The sequence below is a fragment of the Mauremys reevesii genome, linkage group 11, assembly GCF_016161935.1.
Source record: "Mauremys reevesii isolate NIE-2019 linkage group 11, ASM1616193v1, whole genome shotgun sequence".
NCBI classification, from domain to species: domain Eukaryota; kingdom Metazoa; phylum Chordata; order Testudines; family Geoemydidae; genus Mauremys; species Mauremys reevesii.
In genome coordinates this window covers 57049568-57073071 of record NC_052633.1, presented here as the reverse complement: position 1 = coordinate 57073071, position 23504 = coordinate 57049568, and the positions used below count along the sequence as shown (strand labels likewise).

At 39.3% G+C, this 23504-nt stretch overlaps 1 protein-coding gene across 1 annotated transcript in view; it reads right to left on the bottom strand.

Moving 5' to 3' along the window:
- Positions 1-23504, bottom strand: part of LRP1B (LDL receptor related protein 1B) — a 1239928-nt gene that overhangs the window by 136156 nt on the left and 1080268 nt on the right. Inside the window, exons 63-66 of the mRNA XM_039494476.1 lie at positions 22897-22990; positions 17436-17552; positions 17205-17324; positions 12297-12416 (exon numbers count right to left, since the gene is read on the bottom strand). Of these exons, the coding sequence (XP_039350410.1) occupies positions 12297-12416; positions 17205-17324; positions 17436-17552; positions 22897-22990 (451 nt within the window). The remainder of the gene's footprint in view (positions 1-12296; positions 12417-17204; positions 17325-17435; positions 17553-22896; positions 22991-23504) is intronic.

Here is a 23504-nt window from a genome sequence, read left to right as displayed (position 1 = left end):
AGACTCCCTCTGCCATGCTCTGTACAAAATCCTTCATGATGATCATGATGAATTGTGACTATATATATTGTATACACACACAGGCGCTGACTTGTCCTCAAATTAAAAAAAAAAAAACAGTGGGAATCACTGATCCTCTCATTAATTTCTTTCTTTCTTTCTATTTAAACAACATTACAAGACACCCATACAAAAAGCTTTAGGTACCCCTAAGAATATCACAATTAAAATAATGACCATCCAACAGCAAAAAATATATGTAATTAATTCGTCAGGACACTAAATCTAAGCAGCAAAGCAGGTCCTTTAAATTCCCAAACCCCAGAAACAAACCTTCGGCTTTCACAAAAGACCATGAATAATAAACAGCTTTTAGTTTATTGTAGTCGAGAACCACTGATCTAAAAGACACAGACTAATAGTCGAGAGTGGGAATGTATCCTGATACATTCCCACTCTCGATTATTAGTTTGTGTTTTTTAGATCAGTGGTTCTCAGCCAGGGGTACGCATACCCCTGGGGGTACCCAGAGGTCTTCCAGGGGCTACTTCAACGCATCTAGATATTTGCCTAGTTTTACAACAGGTTACATTAAAAAGCATTAGCGAAGTCAGTACAAACTAAAATTTAATACAGACACTGACTTGTTTATACTGCTCTATATACTGTACGCTGAAATGTAAGTACAATATTTATATTCCAATTGATTTATTTTATAATTACATGGTAAAAATGAGAAAGTAAGCAATTTTCAGTAATAGAGTGCTGTGACACTATTGCATTTTTATGTCTGATTTTGTAAGCAGGTAATTTTTAAGTGAGGTGAAACTTGGGGTACACAAAATAAATCAGACTCCTGAAAGGGTAAAGTTATCTGGAAAGGTTGATAACCATTATTTTAGATTATAACCTCTCCGTGACAGGAATCATCTCTATCTGTGTTTATAGGATGCTCAACAGAATGGGGCTTCAATCCCACATGGGACTTCTGGGCACTATCATAACGTATATAGTTAATACTAAAATATTAACATTACTGATACTAATAAAAGTTAAGTAACTAAGATCCCAATTCAGCCAAGCATTTCGGCAAATGCTTAATATAACACACATTCTTAAGTGCTTGGCTGAATTGAGGCCTAAATCGCTAGTGATACTTAGGGCCAGATTTTTAAAAGGTATTTAGGCTCTATAACAGAGCTAACTCACCAGACAATGTGTCTACACATGGTTGGGTTTGGTGTGGCAGCAACTCTGCCTCAGTTTCCCCACCAGACAGCTGCTTGGCTCTGTAACAGTCAGCTTCTCACAACTCCTGTCAGGTTGTTCATAATCTCACCCTTTTTGAGGTAATAAAGAGTCCCACTGACAAAAAGTCCTTTGACCCTGTATCGGCTTGTCAATCCCAGCCCTGACCTGGGCTCTATAGTCCTTGCCCTCCTCTTCCTCAAGGATGCTTTCGTATTCCCCTTTCTGGGGGAGATAGGGGAACTCAGGCCTGTACTTTTCTCTGGGTTCCAGCCCAAGATCACTGTGTTTAAATAGCTAAAACCTCTCCTTACAAGCCCTGTCTATCTGCAGGTGCCTTTCCCAGTACTATGTCTTCCAGTCCTCTCTCTTGGGAAGTCTGACTCCTCATATGGTTTCCTGGTGGTCTGCTGCTGAGGAGCTTCTTCTTGGCAGTTCCAAGTCTCACTAGCAGCTTTCTAGAACCCATTCACCCCAGCTGTCGTCTCCTTTCAAGGCCAGTTCCAGGGTATAAGCTACCTACTGCAGCTCTTCTCTCTTCAGTCCTCACCTATTCTTCTTCCTCCTCCTGTGTTTTGTGGTGCAGCAGACAATTCCTGAATGTATGATTGCCATTCACTGGACTTCATAAATAGGTTGTGACTTAAAGTCTGTCACCTCTCCCAGTATTTTTAAAGAACTGCAGGATAGCTTTTTTAGCTGGACCCCATTTTCCTTGTATTCTGGATAGGGGTTCCACTAGCAATTTTCCATCAGGTGTTTTCCTAACTCTTTCTATATATCCAGCACTTTTTTTCTGAACCAGTTTGCACTCCACAGCTAAGAACACAAGGATAGGGGACTCATGTGGAGTGCAAAGAGTTTCAGAACACTGTGGAGTGCAAAGTGGCTAAGAAAAAAAGTGCTGGATATATAGTAAGAACTAGGAAAATATCTGGTGGAAACTTGCTAGTGGAATGCAAAAACAAAGAACAAGTAGGGAAGTTCCTTAAGACAAAGGGCTAGGAAAACTAAAAATAGTTGTCACCCTAAATTCCTTTAAAAATCCACTACCTACTTGCAAAAATAATTTCTTGCCCTTTGCCATTTTAGTGGTTTCAACATTTTACTCTCCTAAATCAATTCTAAAACCTTCAAATCACAAAATTTAAGGGGAATGTAGCAGGGTGGATCCCTGCTCCTGGTTTTAAGGGGTTTAAAAACGGCTTGGCAGGGCTTGAGAGCTGCTGCTCTCAAAGCTGGGCTGATTGGGGAAGTAGCCGCAGCTGGGCCACACCCCAGTCAGGCCACAGCTGGCCCCTATAAAAGGCTGTGAGCCAGGAGCCCAGTCAGTCTCTCTCTGTTTCTAGAGGGAGATGGGCCTGGCTGCAGGGAACTGAGACAAGGTACCTAGGGTGAAGCAGGGCTGGGGAAAGGCTGAGGAGCTGGGGAAGATCCAGCCTAGAAAACCCCAGGCTGCGGCCTAGCACAGGGCAAAAGGTACTGGGGGTTGCAGGGGGCAACCTAGGGGTAGGCCAAGGCAGCAGGTCCAAACCCCCTTTGCCTGTGACGAGTGCTGGCTACTGCAGTCTGCCCCAGCGAACGGGGGCTAGATAGAGACTGGGCAATAGCCACTACTGAGGTGAAGTGGGGATAGTAGGGTGGGGGTTCCCCTGGGTGGGACACGGGGCCAGTAACAAACAGGTGGATCACCGGCCTGCAGAGGGCGCTCCAGGGCTGGAAAGAGCTAATTCCCCAGAGTCACCAGCAGGAGGCGCCGCAGGGGTGAGTCCAACCCATTACAGGGAATAATCTATTCCAAAAATCTTGTAGTCCATCGATCCGATGATGACAAATCTGTGCAGATCATCTAATGTTGGTCTCACCAACCTCTGATGACTGTACAAGCCAATTCTAGAGGTGCACATTTGGCTGCAGATGGTGCATGGGAAGTTCGCGGTCAGTGGATTGTGCGCTGCTGCTGCTCTGTGACGTCGTTCCCGTGCCTCTTGTAGACGCCGGCAGCGGTCTTCCTCAAAGGCGATGCAGGTATTTCTAATTGTTGCACGCCACTGTGTTCTGTCGCTGGCGGCGTCCTCAAGGTCCCTAGGTTTGATACTGCTGTACTGCAAATTGGCTTTGATGGTGTCCTTGTAACGTTTCCATGGATGACCTATATGCCGGATGCCCTGGGAGAGCTCACCATACAGAAGCTGGCGGGGGGTTCTGTTGGCATCCATGCGGCTGACATGACCGGTCCAACGTAGCTGTGACTTCATGATCATCATTTCGATGCTTGTCATCTGGGATCTCTTGAGGACCTCGAGATTGGGCACTTTGTCTTGCCAGCGGATCTTCATGATGTTGCAGAGGCAGCGCATGTGTAATGCTTCAAGCTGTTTGATGTGACACCTATATAGTGTCCATGTTTCTCACCCGTACAAAACAGATGAGAACAACAGCTCTGTACACAAGCAGTTTTGTTGACATCCGGATGTTGTGGTGGTTTAAAACTTTGACACGCAGACAGCCAAGTGCCTGGCTTGCTTTGGATATTCGTGCGTTGATCTCATTATCCAGTGATTCATCACTGGTTATGACACTACCCAGGTATTTAAAGTTCTCCACTACTTTAAGCTGAGTGCCATCAATGGAGATACTCGGGACAGAAGCATTTGATCCAGGTGCAGGTTGATGAAGAACTTCTGTCTTTCCGAGGCTGATAGTTAGTCCGAAGAGTTGCGAGGCCTCAGCAAACTTGTTGACATTGTGCTGAAGATCATTTTCAGTGTGAGCCATGAGGGCACAGTCGTCAGCAAAGAGTGCCTCAAGAAGGAGTTTCTGCACTGTCTTAGTCTTTGCATTCAGGTGATGGAGGTCAAAAAGTGAACCATCGTGCCGGTATTTCAAGTATATACCTCGGTCCAGATCTTTCATTGCATGGTTAAGGACGCATGCAAAGACAAGGTTAAATAGGACAGGAGCGAGAACACATCCTTGTTTCAAGCCATTGGTGATGTTGAAGGGGGCTGATGTGGCTCCATCAGATGATACTTCACCTGTCATGCTGTCATGAAAAAGGCGTATAATCTGGACAAATTTTCTTGGGCAGCCAAGTCGTGTTAAAATGGTCCAAAGGGCTTCCCTGTTGACGGTATCAAACGCCTTTGTCAGATCTATGAAGACAGCATACAGGTGCATATTCTGTTCAATGCACTTCTCTTGTATTTGTCTGACAGCAAACACCATGTCGACTGTGCTCCAGCCAGGTCGGAAACCACATTGACTTTCAGGTAGATTTGCCTTGGAAATATTGGCTATTAGGTGGTTCAAGATGATGTGAGCGATGATCTTCCCACCAATGGAGAGGAAGGATATGCCTCTATAGTTTCCACATTCTGCTTTGCTGCCTTTGTTCTTGAAAATAGAGACAATAGTAGCGTCGCGGTGGTCCTGTGGTATGTTTTCATCCTCCCAGATGCTGATGATCATGCTGTGGAATGCTGCTAGTGCTGCTGGACCTGCTGCTTTGTATCTCTCTGCTGGTATCCCATCTTTTCCAGGAGCTTTTCCTGAACTCATCTGGCTAATAGCTTTTTTAATCTCATCTATAGTGGGCGGAAAGTCAAGATCTATCAGAGCAGGTTGTTGTGGAATTTCATTGAGGACATTATTATTCACGCTTGATGGTCTATTGAGAAGGTTGCTAAAGTGTTCTTGCCATCTTTCATTGATGCCTTCATCTTTAATCAGCGTTGTGTTGTCTGATGAGAGCAAGGGGGTGGTCCTTGGTTTAGAAGGTCCATAGACAGTCTTAATAGCACTGAAGAACATCTTTGAGTTGTGAGTCTCAGCATAGTGCTCAATTTCTTTGGCTTTGCTCTCCCACCAGTTGTCTTGTATCTGACGGAGGTCTTTCTGTGTTTTGCTCTGAAAGTACTTGAAATGGTCCCGTTTAGAGACTGAAGAGGGGTCATTCTGCCATTCGATAAAGGCTTTTCTCTATACTTCCAGTGCTGAGCATATTTCTTCTTGGTTCTCATCAAACCAATCCTGATGTGTTCTTTTCTTTGGTCCAAGAGATGTTATTGCTGTGTCAGTCACTATCTGCTTGAACTGGTCCCACTTTTTGGTTACAGTACCGATCAAATGTCTGTGGGATGTCAGTTTGTCATCAAGACTCCTCTGGAAATTGTTGAAACACTGAGCATCCTTCAGTTTGGCTATGTTGAAAGCAGGTCGCACATGCTTAGGGCGTTTGTGCTGAGAGGGAGCGATGTGAAGTTGAAGAGAAATCCTAACTAATCTGTGATCTGTCCAGCACTCTACGCCTCACATTACTCTGGTGATCAGTACGTCTCAGATGTCTCGCCTTCTGACAATGGTATAATCTATCAGATGCCACTGTTTGGACCTAGGGTGCAGGTAATGGTCAGGTCATTTTCAGAACAAAGGCTCAAAAGGAGTAGTCCATTGCTGTTCATTTTGCCTACACCATGTGGCCCGGTTACTCCTTTCCAGTTCTCGCTGTCAGCCCCGACTCAGGCATTGAAATCTCCAAGTAGGAGTAGTTTGTCTGTTACAGGTGTGGCCTTGATCAGTCTGTCGAGATCTTCATAGTATTGTTCCTTTGAGTTGTCAGAGCATGTTAGAGTGGGTGCATATGCACTGATGATGGTGGCATGATGTTTGGCATTTAGTGGGAAGCTTAGTTTCAGCAATCTTTCATTGATACCCACTGGAAGGTCTGGGAGTTGATGCATCAATGAGGTTTTTATTACCAGACCAACTCCATGTATTCTGTCCTCTGTCTCAGTCTTACCCTTCCAGAAGAAGGTGTAACCACTTCCTGGTTCGCTCAAGGAACCTTCCCCAGGCAATCTTGTTTCACTTAATGCCGCTATATCGATGTTGTAGTGGGCTAGTTCTCGAGCAATGAGAGCTGTCCTTCTCTCAGGTCTTGCAACAGCTTCTCAATCCATGAGGGTACGAACATTCCATACACCAATGGTAAGTTTCCTCAAATTTTTCTTTTGCTTTCGGCCGCAGGTTGGGTTAAACTGCCAGCCGCAGCTTGCTGGCCAGTTGTTGTAGGGCAGGCAATTTTTAGGCCACCTTTTCTAGGCCCCTCCCTTACTAGGGTGAGCAGTGCTGTCCTGAAGAGGGCTGCTCAGACACCTGGGATGCTGCCGGGCAACTCTGCTGCCCCAGGTACAGAGCTGGACGACCACCTATCCACAGGCCGCCTGCGTGCAGGATTGGGACTACGACTCCCAGTGGTAACCTCCACCCTGTCACTTTGCCCCTCCCCCATCGCCGCAGGACTTGGGTGGTATGATGATGATGTTTGATGATTTGCACAAGACTGTGCGTGAAAGCTTTTTAAGCGGTAGAGCAGTTGCACGGGAGCAATCCCACTCTCTACCTTAGAAGCCAGACACCAATGGTACAAAAAATCGTCACGACTGGTAACTTCTTTGGTTGCAGTGGATGGCCTTGATGTCTTTCATGCCTCGTCAAGCCCTTCGCTGTCCACAAAGTGTTGCAGAATCGCCTCCTTGGCCGTTGGATCTTAGTGATCTCTTTCACCCAGTCCGCTGGAGCTGACGTTGCATGCAGGGTAGGCATATCCCTAATTCACTGAGGGTTTGAGTCCCATCAGTTACACTCAGTGAGTGTACACTGAGTGTAACTGAGTGTAACTGATTCCAAAAATATTCAATGCTTTAATATCTAACATTCCTTTGAGTGAAATCTGTATTTACATATATTCTTTAACTCAGTGATTCTCAGACCTCAGAGGTTCAGGAGCCAAATTTGTGATCAACATTACCCAAAAGAACCACAGGAGAGTGAATTAATTGTTTCATTTACTATATATTCTACTGACCAAGTATTTATCAACTGCAACTGATTAATAACATAGTAAAAGCACTATGGTTCATAATTAAAATCAGTGTTTTAAGATCATGTGCTGCAAAGAGCTGCAGGAGATGCATTAAAGAGCCAGTTTCAGATCACGAGCCTCGGTCTGAGTATCTCTGTATTAACTTATTATTATTGGAAATACTTTTACTTTAAGTAGATCCTACTGAAATATTTTTATTCTAAAATTAATATTTTGTCTGTAAGAATATTTATAAATTGTACTCTGAACAAAGTTTCAGGATCAGTAACCTTTTCTTTTTCTTTCTTTTTTTCTTTCTTTCTTATTGTAAAGAGACTTCTCGTGTTTATGAAACCTGACATATTCAGAGAGAAATGATGATTTTGTATCAATCTCAGAAGGCAGTCCTTTGGCAGTAATTCCAGAGTTGTTCTACATATGATTATGTATTATTTGATTTATCTGAAGAAATAAGAATGATGTCAATTTGCAAAAAGAAAATTTGTATTTATTTGTTTATTTCATTAATGGCAACTAAAAATTATATCAGACAATCAGTGGTCTTCTTTTAAAAGACACCTTATTTTGGACAACTTAATCATGTTTCACCATAAATACGCAACTAAGTATCACATAGTCCCAACCTAAAAAAAAATTGCCTTGATGTTTTCAACTCAGAATGTCCATTGATTTTCTGAAAATATGTTCATAGCTACTGCAGAAACAATCAAACTTTTCCATCACTGAGTACATACTAAAAACTACAGAGTTTCAGCAATGATCCAAAGAATGAAACTGAGTAGATAAACAATTTTGCATTGTCAACAAGCAGTAAATTCCAGCTCTGATGTCAAAAACGAATGAAAGAATCTCTGCGATTCCAGGCTAGTATTTGCTTTCAATATAAACATTGCTACTCTTCATATTATCACAAGGATCATAAACTTGTCTACCACCATACTAGATCATCCTTCTTGTCTAATCTTTTCAAGCCAGTGGTTTTCAGCACATCCACTGCTGGGAGAGCTCTTGATGCTAGTGCCAAGAAGTTAACTGGCTCTTTAGAAAATAGCTATTCAGATCAGCTTTCCTCTCATGGTCAAGAATCAGATTTTTAAAAAATCCTGAAATGCCCGTATGGTCACAAATAAGAATGATGCAAAGTGCTAATTATCTCTGTTCCCATAGCTAATATTTTATGTAAATCTAATTATGAGCACATAATATGAAAATTGATACTCCATTCTTGTGCTATGAACATTTATTGGCAAATAAGAGAGGGAGATTCTAAAGGCTTCATTTCAAAGTCTGATGACGTTAGGGGCTTCAAAACCAGTGTGTAGTATTGCTGCTGTTCTCTCCCTGTGCTGTGTGCCTTGATATTTTCTATGGATGCTCCACCTCATCCAGCAAGTTGGAACTCAGAACTACCAACTTCAAACACTGAGTGTTGAAGTGCTTTGGAGACCTATCACTTAGCGAAGTCCTCTAATGGTGGGGTTTTGTAGTTATGACATAGATAACTTTGGTGGTGAAGCTACCTAACTGAACTTGCCAGGGGGAAGCTAGATTTCTGCCAGTGTATCTAGCATCTACGCTGAGCCTCACTGCTCAGCCATCTTGGCTGACACAGACTGTTGTTTTGAGGATTTACCAGTTGAGGAACTCCAGGACAACCTCATACTGGATTTAAAGGAGTCTCCATGAGGTGCCTCAATTCTTGGGATGACATCTGCAAGCAAATCTGGTACCCTTGCAACAAGTAACTGACTCTAAGGTAGTGCAAGTTCATGTATTACAGTTATTGTTCTGCCTCAAAGACATGGTTTGAAGATGCTGAATAGTCTTCCTCACTCCACAGTCAAGAACCAGGGTGTTTGATCTGTCTCACACTAGGGGGTTGAGACCCAGTGGATAGTATCTTTAGAGATAGTATAGGTCCTTGGGATGGGAAAAGCATAATGCACAACAGGACTGTGGGATCCCCTTCCTATGGATTTTCCCTTCATTGCACTCCCAAATCTCTCTCTCTTTTTATGGGGAAAAACATAAAAAATTTTGCCAATTAACAAACAAAACAAATTCTTCTGTCTCCTTTTCTGAGAGGATGCCATATGGTTCAAAGTCATTAAAGCCACCAGATTTCTATTGCTTTAGTGAAATCTCATTTTCCATGCCGCTACTGTTAATTATTATATTGTACTTTCATAATAAAATAGCTGATTCAAAATTATTTTAGCAATTTTCATAAGCTACTTATAGTATCGTATGCTTTGTTCTATTGCAAATAAACTAATTTGGATTATAAGAGAATGTTTAGGTTTATATACAGTTTGGCATGTTACTTCTATTATTTGAGAGACAAGGCGGATAAGGTCATATCTTTTATTGGACCAGCATCTTTTTTTTGAGAGAGGCAAGCTTTTGAGCTTATGCTGATCTTTGATTCTTCCTTTCTCAGATCTGAAGAAGAGTTATGAGTAAGCCTGAAAGCTTGTCTCTCTCACCAACAGAGATGGGTCCAATAAAAAATATTACCTCACGCAGCTTGTCTCTCTGATATCCTGGGACCAACACGGCTACAACAACACTGCATATTTCTTTTATTTAACACATTCATACAGAACCATATATACAAAATCACAATCAACAAACTCCCTAGCTTCAATATCTTTGATTACTACTAATGTGCTATTTTTGCAGCAAGTCACTTATTTATACTATTTTCCATTCTGACTACACGAGGATTATATGGAGATAAATTAAAAAATAAAAGATTAATAAATTATTTCAGAATTCATACCCTCCACTAAATTTTTTAGGATAATACCTGGAGGTTGTATTGTCTGTAGCTACTTATACCACTCTATGGCAGACTTATGGTAGAAAGAACCTGAGAGCCCACTGAAGGGCTCTTAACTTGAGAATGCTGAGGTGTAACTTTTATTTCTGCTGTTGTTTAGATGCCTCCCGCCCCACACACCTGAAATTGGAGATTTGCTGTGGTTATCAGTGAGGGCATGGGAGGACTGAAAGACTCCTTTCTTTATACTGTTGGAATGGAAAGCTGGGAATGGGCGACAGGGGATGGATCACTTGATGATTACCTGTTCTGTTCATTCCCTCTGGGGCACCTGGCATTGGCCACTGTCAGAAGACAGGATACTGGGCTAAAGGGACCTTTGGTCTGACCCAGTATGGCTGTTCTTGTGGGATCACCAAATTACAGATAGGAATTCCCTTTTTTGAATGCCCAGAGTCCTGCCATATTGTCTGTGCTGGACCTGAAATTTTCCAGTACTTAATGTTGCAAATGCCTTATTCATAAAAGATCCAAGGAAGTCATACTTGTTTAGGCCATAAGCCCCAATAACCATAGAATGAAAAGAACAGTTTGTTTAGATTAATAGGTGATCTTATCTTTAAGAATCAGTCATAAATTGCTTTGCCCAGTGTTGATTCTATTATGGCTCCTAAGAATGGAATCCTATGAATGGTGAAACTTTAACTAGCAGTGCCTGCTGAAGTGCTCATGTGCCCCTCCTCGCCCTTTCCTCAGTGTGAGCACTCCCATAGCTAGTTCAAGTTCTTCCATCTAAACTATGCTCAGTTGGAGCATCCCCTGAGTTTGAATATGTGTAGGCCACTCAAAGAAGAACAAAGTATTTTATGTCAGTTTGCAAAGACACATGTCTTAAAGAGACAATATGGGTCCAGTGCAGTGAACCCTTAACATTTTGCATCCTATGATCTCATGTTGGAATAGAAATGGGTTTCAAGGTATACACCCCATAACTATCCATAAGGAAAGAGAGAGCAGTTACAATCCCCTGAAAGCTGTTCATGATCTTCTGGTTGAGGGTCCATAATCTCATGAACTGAGTGAGGATTGGAAACCAGGAATATTTGAATTCTACTTGCAGCCATGAGAATTAGCTGTCTAGCCTTGTTTAAATTACTTAGCTTCTGTTTCTCTCAATTTCTTCATCTGTAAAATTGGGACACTACAGTACACTATATCTACTTTCCTTATAAGTGACCTGGGAGTATTAGTTAGATAATGAAGTCATAAAATGTTACTATTATTGCAGGTGAATTTAAAACCTTTAAAAATAAAAATATTTGAAATCTAAATAATTAAATTTTATGACAGATTTCAAGCTTACAAATAAATACATTTAAAACAAAATACATGAAAAAAATCCTTTCCTCTTTCACTTACTTACCAAAAATGAGAATTCCTCTTGCACTTACTTATCAAAATCCAAGTTTGCTGTTTGTCCTGCAGTGTATGACGACATTACTAGTATGGAAAGTAGGTAGTGACTCTAGGACCCTATACTATTTTACTGTTTTTAAATATATTTTTAACTATTACTGGAAAAACATGAACTTGGGCCTTTGCAGTTAAAAAGTCTTTCAAGTCACCTTTCTGGTACAAATAGCAAAAAATGCTAAAGATTTTACTTTTTGTGCAAATGGGAGCAATAAACAACAACAAAAGAAATATTCCCAAAGAAAATATATAAGCTTTTTTTCTATTTACTATTGGATTCATAAAAGTCATTACAAAATTCTGCTTTCAGGTTGCTTAACCCTTGATGTACACTCTGCTAAGTCTTTGTGAGGCCTGTCTTAGACTGGAATGTTCCTTCAGTTCTCCTATGATAGCTGATACAAAAATCTGTTTATTTTACACAATGTAATCTAGTTAAACTACTCAGATGTTTATAGCAGTTATTAGTTGTTTTTTTTATTTACCAGCATTTAGTTGAATACAATAGGCAAAAAATATGTAGAAGAAATTAATAGGTATGGGGTAATTCTGCGATAAGAATTAAAAAGAGAAGCCACTAATGTTTCAGGTGAGTCATTTGTTTTATAACTGCTGTCCATAAAGCAGATGCTTCAAGACAGATTTCACAGGTAAAATAAAGCTATTCTATCAGATGATTACTTTGAAATAATGACAGAGGACATATTTAATATCATTGCAACTTTCCCGTTACAATTTATGGTAATAAAATAAAAATAAATTTTAAAAAATGGGAAAAGTCTTCATGAGCAAGAAAGTTATAAAGATACTGGTTTTAGAAATATAAGATTTTAATAAAGCAATGGCACTACTTTTAAACAAAAAGTTTCTGACTGCACTCCTTTGTGTGACTGTTGTCAGACTCACCACAGTTTGCTTCATCTGATCCATCAGCACAGTCCGGGTCCTCATCACATACCCACAGTTTAGAAATACAGTGTTTTGTAGTTTTACACTGGAAATGGTCTGGAGAACAGCTGTTTTCCGCTTTAAAGAAAGGAAGTGATTTTTAAAGCTAAAAATTTCTGCCAAGACTCAAAATGTTTTTTGTCAAAATAAATAACCCCAAATGTTAAAAACAGGCTCTCCGTGAGTTCTATTGTGTTTTTCAATAATATCTCCAGGAAAATAGCAATATGTTTTAATGCATTCTCTTACTATTTAATCCATTTGATTATTAATAACATTGTCCAAATGAATTTAGAGAGAGAACAATATTTATGGTGGCGTTCCATTGATTACAAACAAGAACATTTTCAACATAAGTTACATTTGATAGACCAAATGCTAACGATATACTAGTTAAAAGGCGCATCACTCTCTTCTAGAGTCTTTCAGGTCTTGTCTACACTACAGAGTCTTGTCGACAAAAGTTATGTTGACACTCAAAAAGCACTATAATAAAAATCGGTATTGCATGTTCACACTTGCTCCCTCTGTCAGCAGAGAGTGTCCACAGTTGGGGCACTATCATCAACAGTGTGAGCAATGCACTGTGGGTACCTATAAAGAGACTTTGAGAGGAAAAGAGGAAGTGAAGGATGGACATCTGATGACTGAATCAAAGGGGAAGGAGCAAGCTTCATCATCCTGGTTGCCATCCTCACCATATCCTGGAACCAAGAGATCCATTGTAACATCATTGGACTTTTGTCATCCTGATCCCAAGACATGTCCTGACCGGACCAAAGAAGTGGCCCAGATGACATCTCCCTCTTCACTGGTTCCAGCTATATCCCAGCCACTACATGGGATGTGAGATTTTGTCATGTCCCCTTCCTCTCCCTTGTGCATTCTTTTCAATTCTCCATCTTATTTCTTCTCTTTCCAAACCCTCTCCTTTTTCCTTCAGTCTAATAAGAATATGACTAAGCTGGCCAAGACTGCATGTTTTGCAACACTGTTGTAAGCCTGTGACCAGAAAGAGACAGTTATATGCAATATCATGGTACAATTTTGCCAGGTCTCGGAGTGGTGATAAAACTGTGTACTGTGGCTGAGTTTTGCAGCAGCAAGGTTACAGGTTAAAACCAGCAAAGAGGCCTGTGGCACCTTATAGACTAACAGACATGTCTATAAGGTGCCACAGGACTCTTTGCTGCTTTTACAGACCCAGACTAACACGGCTACCCCTCTGATACTCCAGGTTAAAACCAGTGACAGCTGCATTTTCTGCTGTTCTTTCCCCTTTTGTGCATGTTTGTCGTGTTTTGCCTTCTAGAAAATGGGATCAGACTTTAACAACAACAGCAGCTGTAGCCCAACCAAACTAACTTCTCTTTTTCTCTAAAAGACAGTTATTACCATCTTAATACTAACTAAGAGACTGTCAAAAGAAGGGTTATTTTCCTTCCAAAGACTCTCTTCAGCTAAAGGGTAAAGAGAACAAGGGATGATGTTAAAATGTTAGCCTTATTAAATACTTTACATTTCAAATGCTTTAATGGCTTTTCCCTTTTTTCCCATTTAATAAAATGTAATATTTTTCAGTATGTGTTTGCCATGGTGCTAAGCAGATTGAGTTTTGCATAGGAAACCCCAACCAATGTTTAAAACTGTTTAATGTTGGACAGCTTCAGGGTCATGTTAATACCTTTGACTCTTTGGGCCCCTTTTATTAAATCTGAATATACAGGGAGTCCTCTGACTTACGATGCCTGACACCGCTTACTGCACTTTTCAATGGACTGCTCGTTTCGCCTTTATGACGCTTGATTTGCATAAAGTTTGCTTGAAATCACTTGCTGGTTGCATTATACAGTACTGGTATGGAGCTGGAAGGGGTTGCTTTTGATTGGCTTTGAGGCAGCAGGGTAGCTTGTTGCCAGGTAAGGTTGTTTTTGATTGGCTCCCGGCCCTGGGCTCAGCCAATCAGAAAGCTTGAACAGTGACTGGCTAAGGCTCAGCATGTGTGCCATTCTCCCTGGCTTTCTGAGCCTGTGTTGCTGGCATTCTGAGCAGCATATGTGAGTTTATATGTTTATCCGAAGACTCTTTACAAAATACAGTGTACAGTAAATACATTGAAATTGCGACATTAGTCATCTATAATTCATATAGTACAAAAATCTGGGTTATTGTGGTGAAAATAGTGTACAAGCCTTGGTTCAGGAACCAATCTCCCCTTCATACCATTGATTCCTATGGGAAAAGCTGTTTTTACTTACAACGTTTCAACTTACAACGCAATTCTGAGGAATTGTATCATAAGTCCGAGGACTCCCTGTATACAACAGTGTCTAGTGCTACCAAAAACCTTCTGCTCTGTCTTCATTGTTTTGAAGAAAAGTAGTAAATTGAAGAACCAGACTGAAAACTACTTCACAATGTCAAAATAATAGCCCAGGTAACAGAAGATTTTGCTGTAAAGAATTGCTGCTAATTTTCCCTATTTCCTGAAAGCTGCTTTGTATGGGTGTCTTTAGTTTCCAGGATTTCCACCTTAGCAACTAAACCTGGTTCTTAGTGCACTCATGGGTTTTCCTTTTAAATCCTTACAAAAAGTGTTAGAAAAGTTCCTCACATCAGAGATGGCATGTGATTATTTTCTGCTCAGCCAGGAGTATGAAAAAATTAATGCCCCTTTCCTGTAGGGATCCTATCCCTAGTTATTCACCAATCAAAAAGTAATTTTCTTCTCTCACTTCCTTCCTAATGTATTTATCTCACTAGCTCAGGAGACGTCCTTTCATAAATCTTCTTGGAAAGTTTAAAAAAAAAAAAGAAAGAAAAAAGACTGGCCATGAACATGAATTTATTTGGCAATATTATGGCCTATGGCAAATTAGTAGAACGGAAAATGACCTTGAATGTGTGTATGCTAACAAATGTTAGTCAAAACATGTAGCTTTATATGGATTTCCCATCAGCTGTAGAGTTCTCATAGCCAGGTTCTAAGCCAACTGCCCTTTGGCCCACAGCACAGTGGGCACATCATGAACAGAAAGGGGTGGGAGGAGTTATGTCTGGATTGCTTTGCAAGCTGCTTAGTCTTTGGAGTCAGTTACCATATGGCACAATCTAAGCACATTCTAGATTGTGCTAATCTGCACTGGAACTGGGATGATAATCATGGAGCTGTAACCAGCTCACTGGTACTCCCCTCCCACTTGACTGTCCCCCTCACCACAATGTCCCAGGCATAAATTCAGCACAGCAAAGAATCTGATCTCATATTTCAGAAAACAAACAAACGTTCTTGGCAGTGTTACAAATAAATCCTAGATTATTAAAACTAAACAAAGATTTATCATCTAATTTGCTTTTCATTATTTATACTATTGTTGACTTTTTGCATTTAGCTCAGCTTGGGCAATGAAAAGTCTTGGGTTTATTTATATTTAGTTTCTAGTCATTTTCAGTTTCAGGTTTTCATGATTTAGCACGATGTTGCAGTGTTTGAGATGGAAAATCATGAAGTCATGCCTATGTAGTAAGAGTACTTGTAATAATAATACCTTGCTCTTATATAGAACTTTTCATCAGTGGATCTCAAAGCATTTCATTACAAAGGCAGGCAGTATCATTATCCCCATTTTACATATCGGTACACTGAGGCACGGTGAACTGAAGTAACTTGCCCAAGATTCCACAGCAACCACTGGCAGAGACAGAAATAGAAGCCAGGTGTTCTGAGTCCTAGTCCAGTGTTCTAGTCACTAGGTCACACTACCTAATGCAGTATGTCATACCAGTACTGTAAAAGTAATTCCGACAAAGCATCTGGGCCACTATCCAAAAACATGGCAAAAAGGAAAAAAACTGCTTATGGACTTCATCTAACAAGAGGCTTGACTGAAACAAGATAAAACCAGGCAATGTGGTTCCTGAAAAGCAGTAACTGAGCTACCTTAGGCTTCTGAAAGGTGATTATTAATCATCAACATTCAAGAGTCTTTATATCCACAATGGCCCTTTTCTAAAGAATGCATGGAGTCTCCAAGCCATTGTGTATGTGAAGCTGGAGAAAACCAATTTACAAATGGGGTAGCTGCCCTGGATCAGTGGGGGCTTGAAGAGCAGGCTGAGTGAGTGACAGAGCCATCTCTCTCTCTAGATGGCAGTATGGTGCTGATAGGCAGACCAGAAACATCAGAGAGAGGAGATTATATTTACAAGATGTAAACTCTTCAATCTTCCCCCTCTGTAACTAAGCTGAAAATATCTTATCTAGTTTATCTTAGAAATGTAAATGTAGATATTTTAGCTGAAATGAATTACTTTAATTCAATTTTCTCTGTTTTGATTTTTTTAAAATTAAGATTAATGTCATATGGGTAAATTTGCACAAACCTTCCATAAAAGAGAACTCTGTAACCTCAAAGGAGAGGTGCTGTAGCATAGAGTTCTAGAACCTATACTGTCTCTCAGTCAAGAGGCAGGAACAAAGGTATCCCCCTCTCCCAGTAAATTTTGTTGCCATCAGGCCATGGCAGAGAGTCACATGAGGAATGCTAAAAGACCAAGGAGAAGACAAGAGATGATGGTGGAAGTGGTCATAGTAATATATACAATTTAACCCAAATAAGAGACCCATATAATTTTCTAAAAATCAATTCTCTCTTTTTTCTCATTGTCCTGGTTACAAAAAATTGAAGTCAGTGACAGAAATATTTGATTTTTGTACACAGAATATCTCAGGTACTGTATGTCAAATAGTCCAAAAGATTAACTGTTTTTCATTGGGCATACAGTAACTTTTACATATATCTTTTAAACTCTATGTTTAAAACTATCCATCACTGTGCAATACAAAACTCTTTAAACATAACTTACGACAGTCTTTTTCATCTTCTTCATCACCACAGTCATCCTGTCCATTGCACCTTAGATTTATTGGAATACATTTCTGATTCTTTGTACACTTGAACTGACCTGACAGGCAGACATGTGTGTCTGGAAGATAGATGGAAAAAAAAGTTTTCCAGATGAGTTTCTCTGGGAATTTAAATCTTAGCTAAAGATCTTAGTCAATTTTTGAGTTCTGTGCTACATATAATCACCTACCACAGTTGAGTTCATCAGAATTGTCCCCACAATCATTTTCTCCATCACAGATAAAGGCTGGCAGAGCACAAAGTCCAGTTCCACACTGAAAACGTCCTGGTTGACATTTAAATTCAGCTGAAAAAAAAAACCCAAAACAAATCTTGCACAGTTGCATACAGGGTTTATAAAACTTATAAACAAAGCTTTTCTGCTATTCAAAATGTATATTGAATTACTTTAAACTATGTATGAACCCCAATGTGAAAGTGTATATATCAGACAGAAGTTTCTTGGATTTTTCCTTTCTGAATATTCAGATCAAATACATGGAATGATCCGAGCCCCATTGAAGTTAGTGAAAAGACTCCTATTGATTTCAATGGCATTTGGATTGGCCCACAATGAGAAAATGTCATGAAATCATTTGGATGTTTTTATATCTATTTCTTTATATTAAAAATATCTTTAACCTATAACATAACAGAGGTTAAAAAAATCTCATTAAGTACAGAAAAATTACCAGCACTATCACAGGGATGGTAATGTGCCAATTATATTATTACTCTTCAATGGACTAATTGAATATATTTAAAAGTTATTAAATTAGGATATATGGACTCAACCAGAATATTCTGTAGTTACTAAACCATAACTGAACACATATTTTTCAATTATAAGATCGTAGCACTAATGCTGAGGAGGGTCTCACTTACATGATGACTGCACATGAGTTATTTCTCAGTAAGGATACAGCATGCAAAACCCTGTGCTCTGATTGGCTGAAGAGGACTATTAGAAGAGGAGATTTATATAATTATTGCATGTGCATTTCTTAATAACCAGTAGTAATTATGAGATCTTGCAACCATGTCTATTACTATTTATTTGTAAGCATCAGTGTGCTAAGAGATGTACAAAACAGAAGAGAATACACTCCGTGCATTTTTTAATCTGAACAGAAAACACAAGGACCCACTGGGACACCAAGAGGATGCTGCTATCTTAAGTGGATGATTATTATTTTAATTTGTGTTGGTTAGCATTTATGTGCCTTAGGGAAGAAGTCAGCTTTCAATGGGGATTTGAATAAAGAAAGGATGGAGACCAAGAGCAATGATTTGGGAAGGGATTCCAGAAGGCAGAAGGGAAGATGATATGGAAACAAGATTGAAGAAGAAAGTCAACTGGTGAGAGGCAACTTTGTAAGAGTTCCAGGTTTAGATAAGGAACAGCAGAGATGCAGATGTGGAAGTCCCTGTGCAAACCTTTGAAAGGGAAAGTTTGATTTTGATGTGGAAAGTGACAAGAACTTCCTACTGAGGAGGATACAACAGTCCTTAGTGCCTCTGTCAGTTGTTTTCTTCTATAGTAAAAGTTAGAAAGTACTGAAGTGTATAAAACATGTATCCCTAACTCTGATTCCTAAACAGAATAGGATACAAAAGTTATCAGCTGCCTGGGGATTCCCCTATTCTGGAGGAATCCTCAGAGAGTTGGTTAAATTATAAAGGGGATTCACCCGGGACACCAAGATCTGTCTGAAGTTATAAATGTGTAGGCAATAGATAAACCATCTGTGCTGACAAGTTGCCAAATGGCTATGACAAAACATCTCACTAAAAGGATTAACGTCTGTCCTCTCTAGACCATGAGATAATCTATAGTTATTACTATTGAAGGGATTATTATATAAATCTGAGATTCTTTGAGTTCTGGGTTTGACCAAAGCCCAAGAAATGGTACATAAATATATAATCTGGTGAAGGAAAATATAGCCAACTAGAGAAATTCTGGGTACAACCCAAGAAAGATTTGTAACAAATCCTACTGTGAATTTATCACAGAATAATTTCCTTATCTGCAAGTACATTCTCAACTCTTAGCCCAGAACAGAAATGAGCTAAGACTTATGCAACAATAACCAATGTTACAATCCCAGCTAAAGTAGGTAAAATATGCCTATTCTTACATTCTGATATAGAAATAAAATGCAAATTTTAGCCAAGTTTTTTAAAGAGATAGCATGTTTAAAATGCCAAATGTGCCAGAAGGCTTTTAAATTTAGGAAGACTGCCTGGAAGCTGTGCATTTCAAGAAGTAGTTTACACATTTAAAGATAGTATCAGAAATTTAGAGGAACATAAACAGCACTACATTAATGCACACTAGGGAACTTTTAGTGTGCACCGGCAGGGTTCACATACGCTAGCTAATGTGTGATATGCTAGTATGCACTAGAATTTATGCCCTCTCATGTGGACTAATGTACCATGTAGACAAAACGTAAGTCACTGCAGACAATGAGATGAGGGTATGCAATTGGTGCAAACTGGATAGTCCCATTAAGAATTTAAATATTAGTGTCTTGTTAGTGTTGGAAGGCTTTAAGACTGAATCCTTACATCCACAAATAGATCCTTAATAATGTGAGAGTCAGAAAAACTGGTCTACTTTTTAATATACGGACGAGGCACTCAACAGATGACAAGGGGCTACTCCAGTTCTCCCAGCATGGAGATTTCCAAGCTGATCAAAAACATGGATATTGTGTTTCACCAGGGAATGACCTGCACTTCTCTCTGTGAAGTGTATAATCAAACAGTTCTAAATCAGATTAAGATTTTGTTCAAATCAGAAATGAGTCAGATATCACAATTTTCATAAAATATGGAAGGGTAAAGACCCTGCTGATGTGTCATTTTCTCTTCAAGCTTTTTTTCCCCGAAAGGTAAGACCTTCTGGCCAACAAGGAAAATAAACATTCAGCCCAAAATGTGCCACAAAGAGTATGAAGTGTTTGTGCCAGGCATCGTATCTGCAACAAGTAGACACTACTCAAGAACACCAAACTCAAGACTGCTTGTTCTCTGATAAAGGTAGCTGTCCTGACAGCTGTTCTTACACAGATTCTTTCAGGGCTATCATTTCCATCACCTGTCTCTAAATCTTTTGGAATCTAGCAGCTACCAATGACCAAGATCCAGAACTCTGAGCTGTGATAATACTCCAGCAGATACTCAGATTGTCTACAACTGAGACTTACTTTGCTGTCAGACATGTGCCTCCCAAGAATGTTCTGGGGAATCCTATTCAACACAAACCACCATGACATCCTAGGAAAATAGGAATTGTCTTCTCCTGTTTATGTGTAAAGTGGACACTCAAATGATAGTTTAGATCATGAACATTTATTTTATTGTGAAAATTTCAAATTATTATTATTTAAATATTAGTCCTCAGAAAATTTAAGACCATCTCACATATTTTACATATAATAGCTGTGTTTGCTGCCAGAGACACCAGAGTATTGGGAGTGACAGGCAGGAAGCATTCATATTAAGTGCAAAAAAGAGGAAAGGAACCTCACAGCAATGTCCTTGAGAGACTGTTCACTGAGTAACCTGAGTTACTGAGGTACCACAATCATCTTTCCTCTCAATGTCAACTTGTAATTTCCAATTTAAGAAGACATAAATGTGTTAGCGCTGACTGAGCACACTAAAGATAGAAGTATAGCAACAGCAGCATAAGGGATAGCCGCTCAAGCATGTACCCATTCAAGATGATAGGTACATACTTGGGTAGATAGCCCTTCCTGCCACTTGTACCACTGTGGCTACATTTCTATTTTTAGTGTGCTAGCTCATTCAGAGCTAGCATAGGTATGTCATCCTTGAGCTGGGAATTACATTTCCAGCTTGAAATGTAGATGTCCCCACAGTTAAGGGAAGCCTACCTCACTGAGTTTTGTGAAGTATTGAGATGAGGTCTGTTATGCAAACCATTTATTTTGCTTTACTTCCATTTTCTCTCTGTTTTTAATAAATCTGTGGACGATCCAAAATGCTTCAAGCTATAAACAGAGGTGCTAAGGGATAAGAAGTTTCTGGAGCCTAACCCCTCACTCTTGGTCTTGATCATATGTGGCACACAGAGTTATGGCCTAGCCTCTTAAAATGCATTGCAAAGAGGACTAGCAGGAGAACAAAGGGAAGAAGTCTGATGACCAAGGAGATGCACATGGGCAGTTGGGACAAGTGATAAATACTTATCCCTTTTATAGCACCTTTCAACAAAGAATTTCAAAACACTTTACAAACATTCAAGCCTTTATCTGAAGCCCACTGAGTACAAGGGAAAGACTCCCAATGACTTCAGTGGGCTTTGGCATAAGCGATTAAACCCTCCTAAACCCACAATATAACAATATTTAGTGATTCCCATTTCACAGATGGGGAAACAGTTACAGACTATTTAACTGGCTTCCCTGAGGGTAAATAGAATAGGGTTTAATAAAATATTTTTTAAACCTTTGCACTTAAATTAAGGGTACTGAAACTCCTGTAGTTTGGTTCACACATTGCAGAATATCCTGACCATTTTTCTGCAATGGAAATTCAATAAATTGTAAAGCTTGACATGTTAGCAAGGATGAAGCTATTGCATGTGATTTACTACAATGTCCATGTCATAAACAGACAAGTCAGTAAGGAGCAGAGTTCTAGGTAGATAAATGAAGTAAAGTAACTTGTCATAAAAAGTAAAAAGATCAAGTATTTTTCTATTATTGAACTTGTGACAATGAAAAAGGCATCATAACAAAAGATTTAGAATCATATGAGAATTGCTTATTGTTACTCTGCTTCAGCATATTTCTTTGTTAAGATATGGATTACAAATTTTAGTGCACAAGATTAAAATGAAATTATTGTGAATTAGAATTAAAGAGAAATGCAGCAGAGTGAAATTTTGTTGTGAGTACAAATTTGAAGGTACAATTAGGGTTGCCAATTCTGGTTGTACATATTCCTGCAGGTTTCATCACTTGACATAATCTTTAATTAAACATTTATCTCTAATTCCTGGAGACTCCAGGACAATACTGAGAGAGTTGGCAACCATAGATACAATGCACTCATGATCTTTTGATTTTTGGAGATACAGTAAATCACATAAGCGGTTAGCGATTGAGGATGAAAGGAAGCATCATCCTCTAGACATTAAAATGAAGTAAACCAATTCCAAAGAAACAGTGTTTTCCAATACCTAAGACAACTTGCATTTCGCTGTCATGGCAAAATCATGACAGCTTTCCTCTGGGATGCTGAGAACATCATCATGATTGACTTTAAACTATCTAAAACTTGACAGGGGGAATATTAAAGAGACTACTATATGAAGTCTGAGAGACTATCAAGGAGAAATCTGCTCATTCTGCACCACTACCAGCACACGGAGCCAAAGTTACGTAAGATGGTTAGAAATAGTGCATCTCACAGAATCATTTGTACCTGATTTGTAAATTCTAATCCCCAAAACATTCTTTTGCATTGTTTGTTAAAACAGGAAACTCTTTGTGAAATGTATTCAGAATTGTAGCAAGAGTCACTTAGAGAAAAGTTGAACAAATGTCACTATAGTAACTTATACAAGAATATCATGGAAAAAGAAGTTGGATTTAAATTCAGAATGTACTTACGACATTCTTCAGGTTCATCTGATCCATCCCCACAGTCATCTACAGTATCACATTTCCACCAGAATGGAATACATTTATCAGTTTTGCAACGGAACTGTAGTAAGAAATGGAGCCCCCCCCAAAAGCCTTAAATATGAATATTTTTCATACAAACAAAATAATTTATGAGAAATTAGACTCATAGCTCAAAACTTATACCTGTTTCCCTAATGTGCATCTACAGTTGATTTTGTACAAGATACTTTTTTGAGGAGCGTTGGCCTAGATCTTCATATGGTATTAATCAGTGTAGCTCCTATGATAGTAAAGCTATCCCATTTTACAATAGCTCAGGATTTGGTCCTTTCAATTTTAATTCAAAATAGAAATTTACATTCCTTAAGGAACTGTTCTTGGGTCTCTTGAAGCATATATTTAACAACATTCTTTCAGAATGAATTTGAGTAACAGCAGATATGTTGAAGTTGCTTAACAATTCAACCAAATACACAGTTTTGTTTTTATACAATCACTTTTATGTAAATTGAATCAAATCAATGGAACAACAACCTAATTCTCATGATTCCTCAAAAGGCAAAAATCTGTTAAGTAAACTCCTTCAAAAGGCC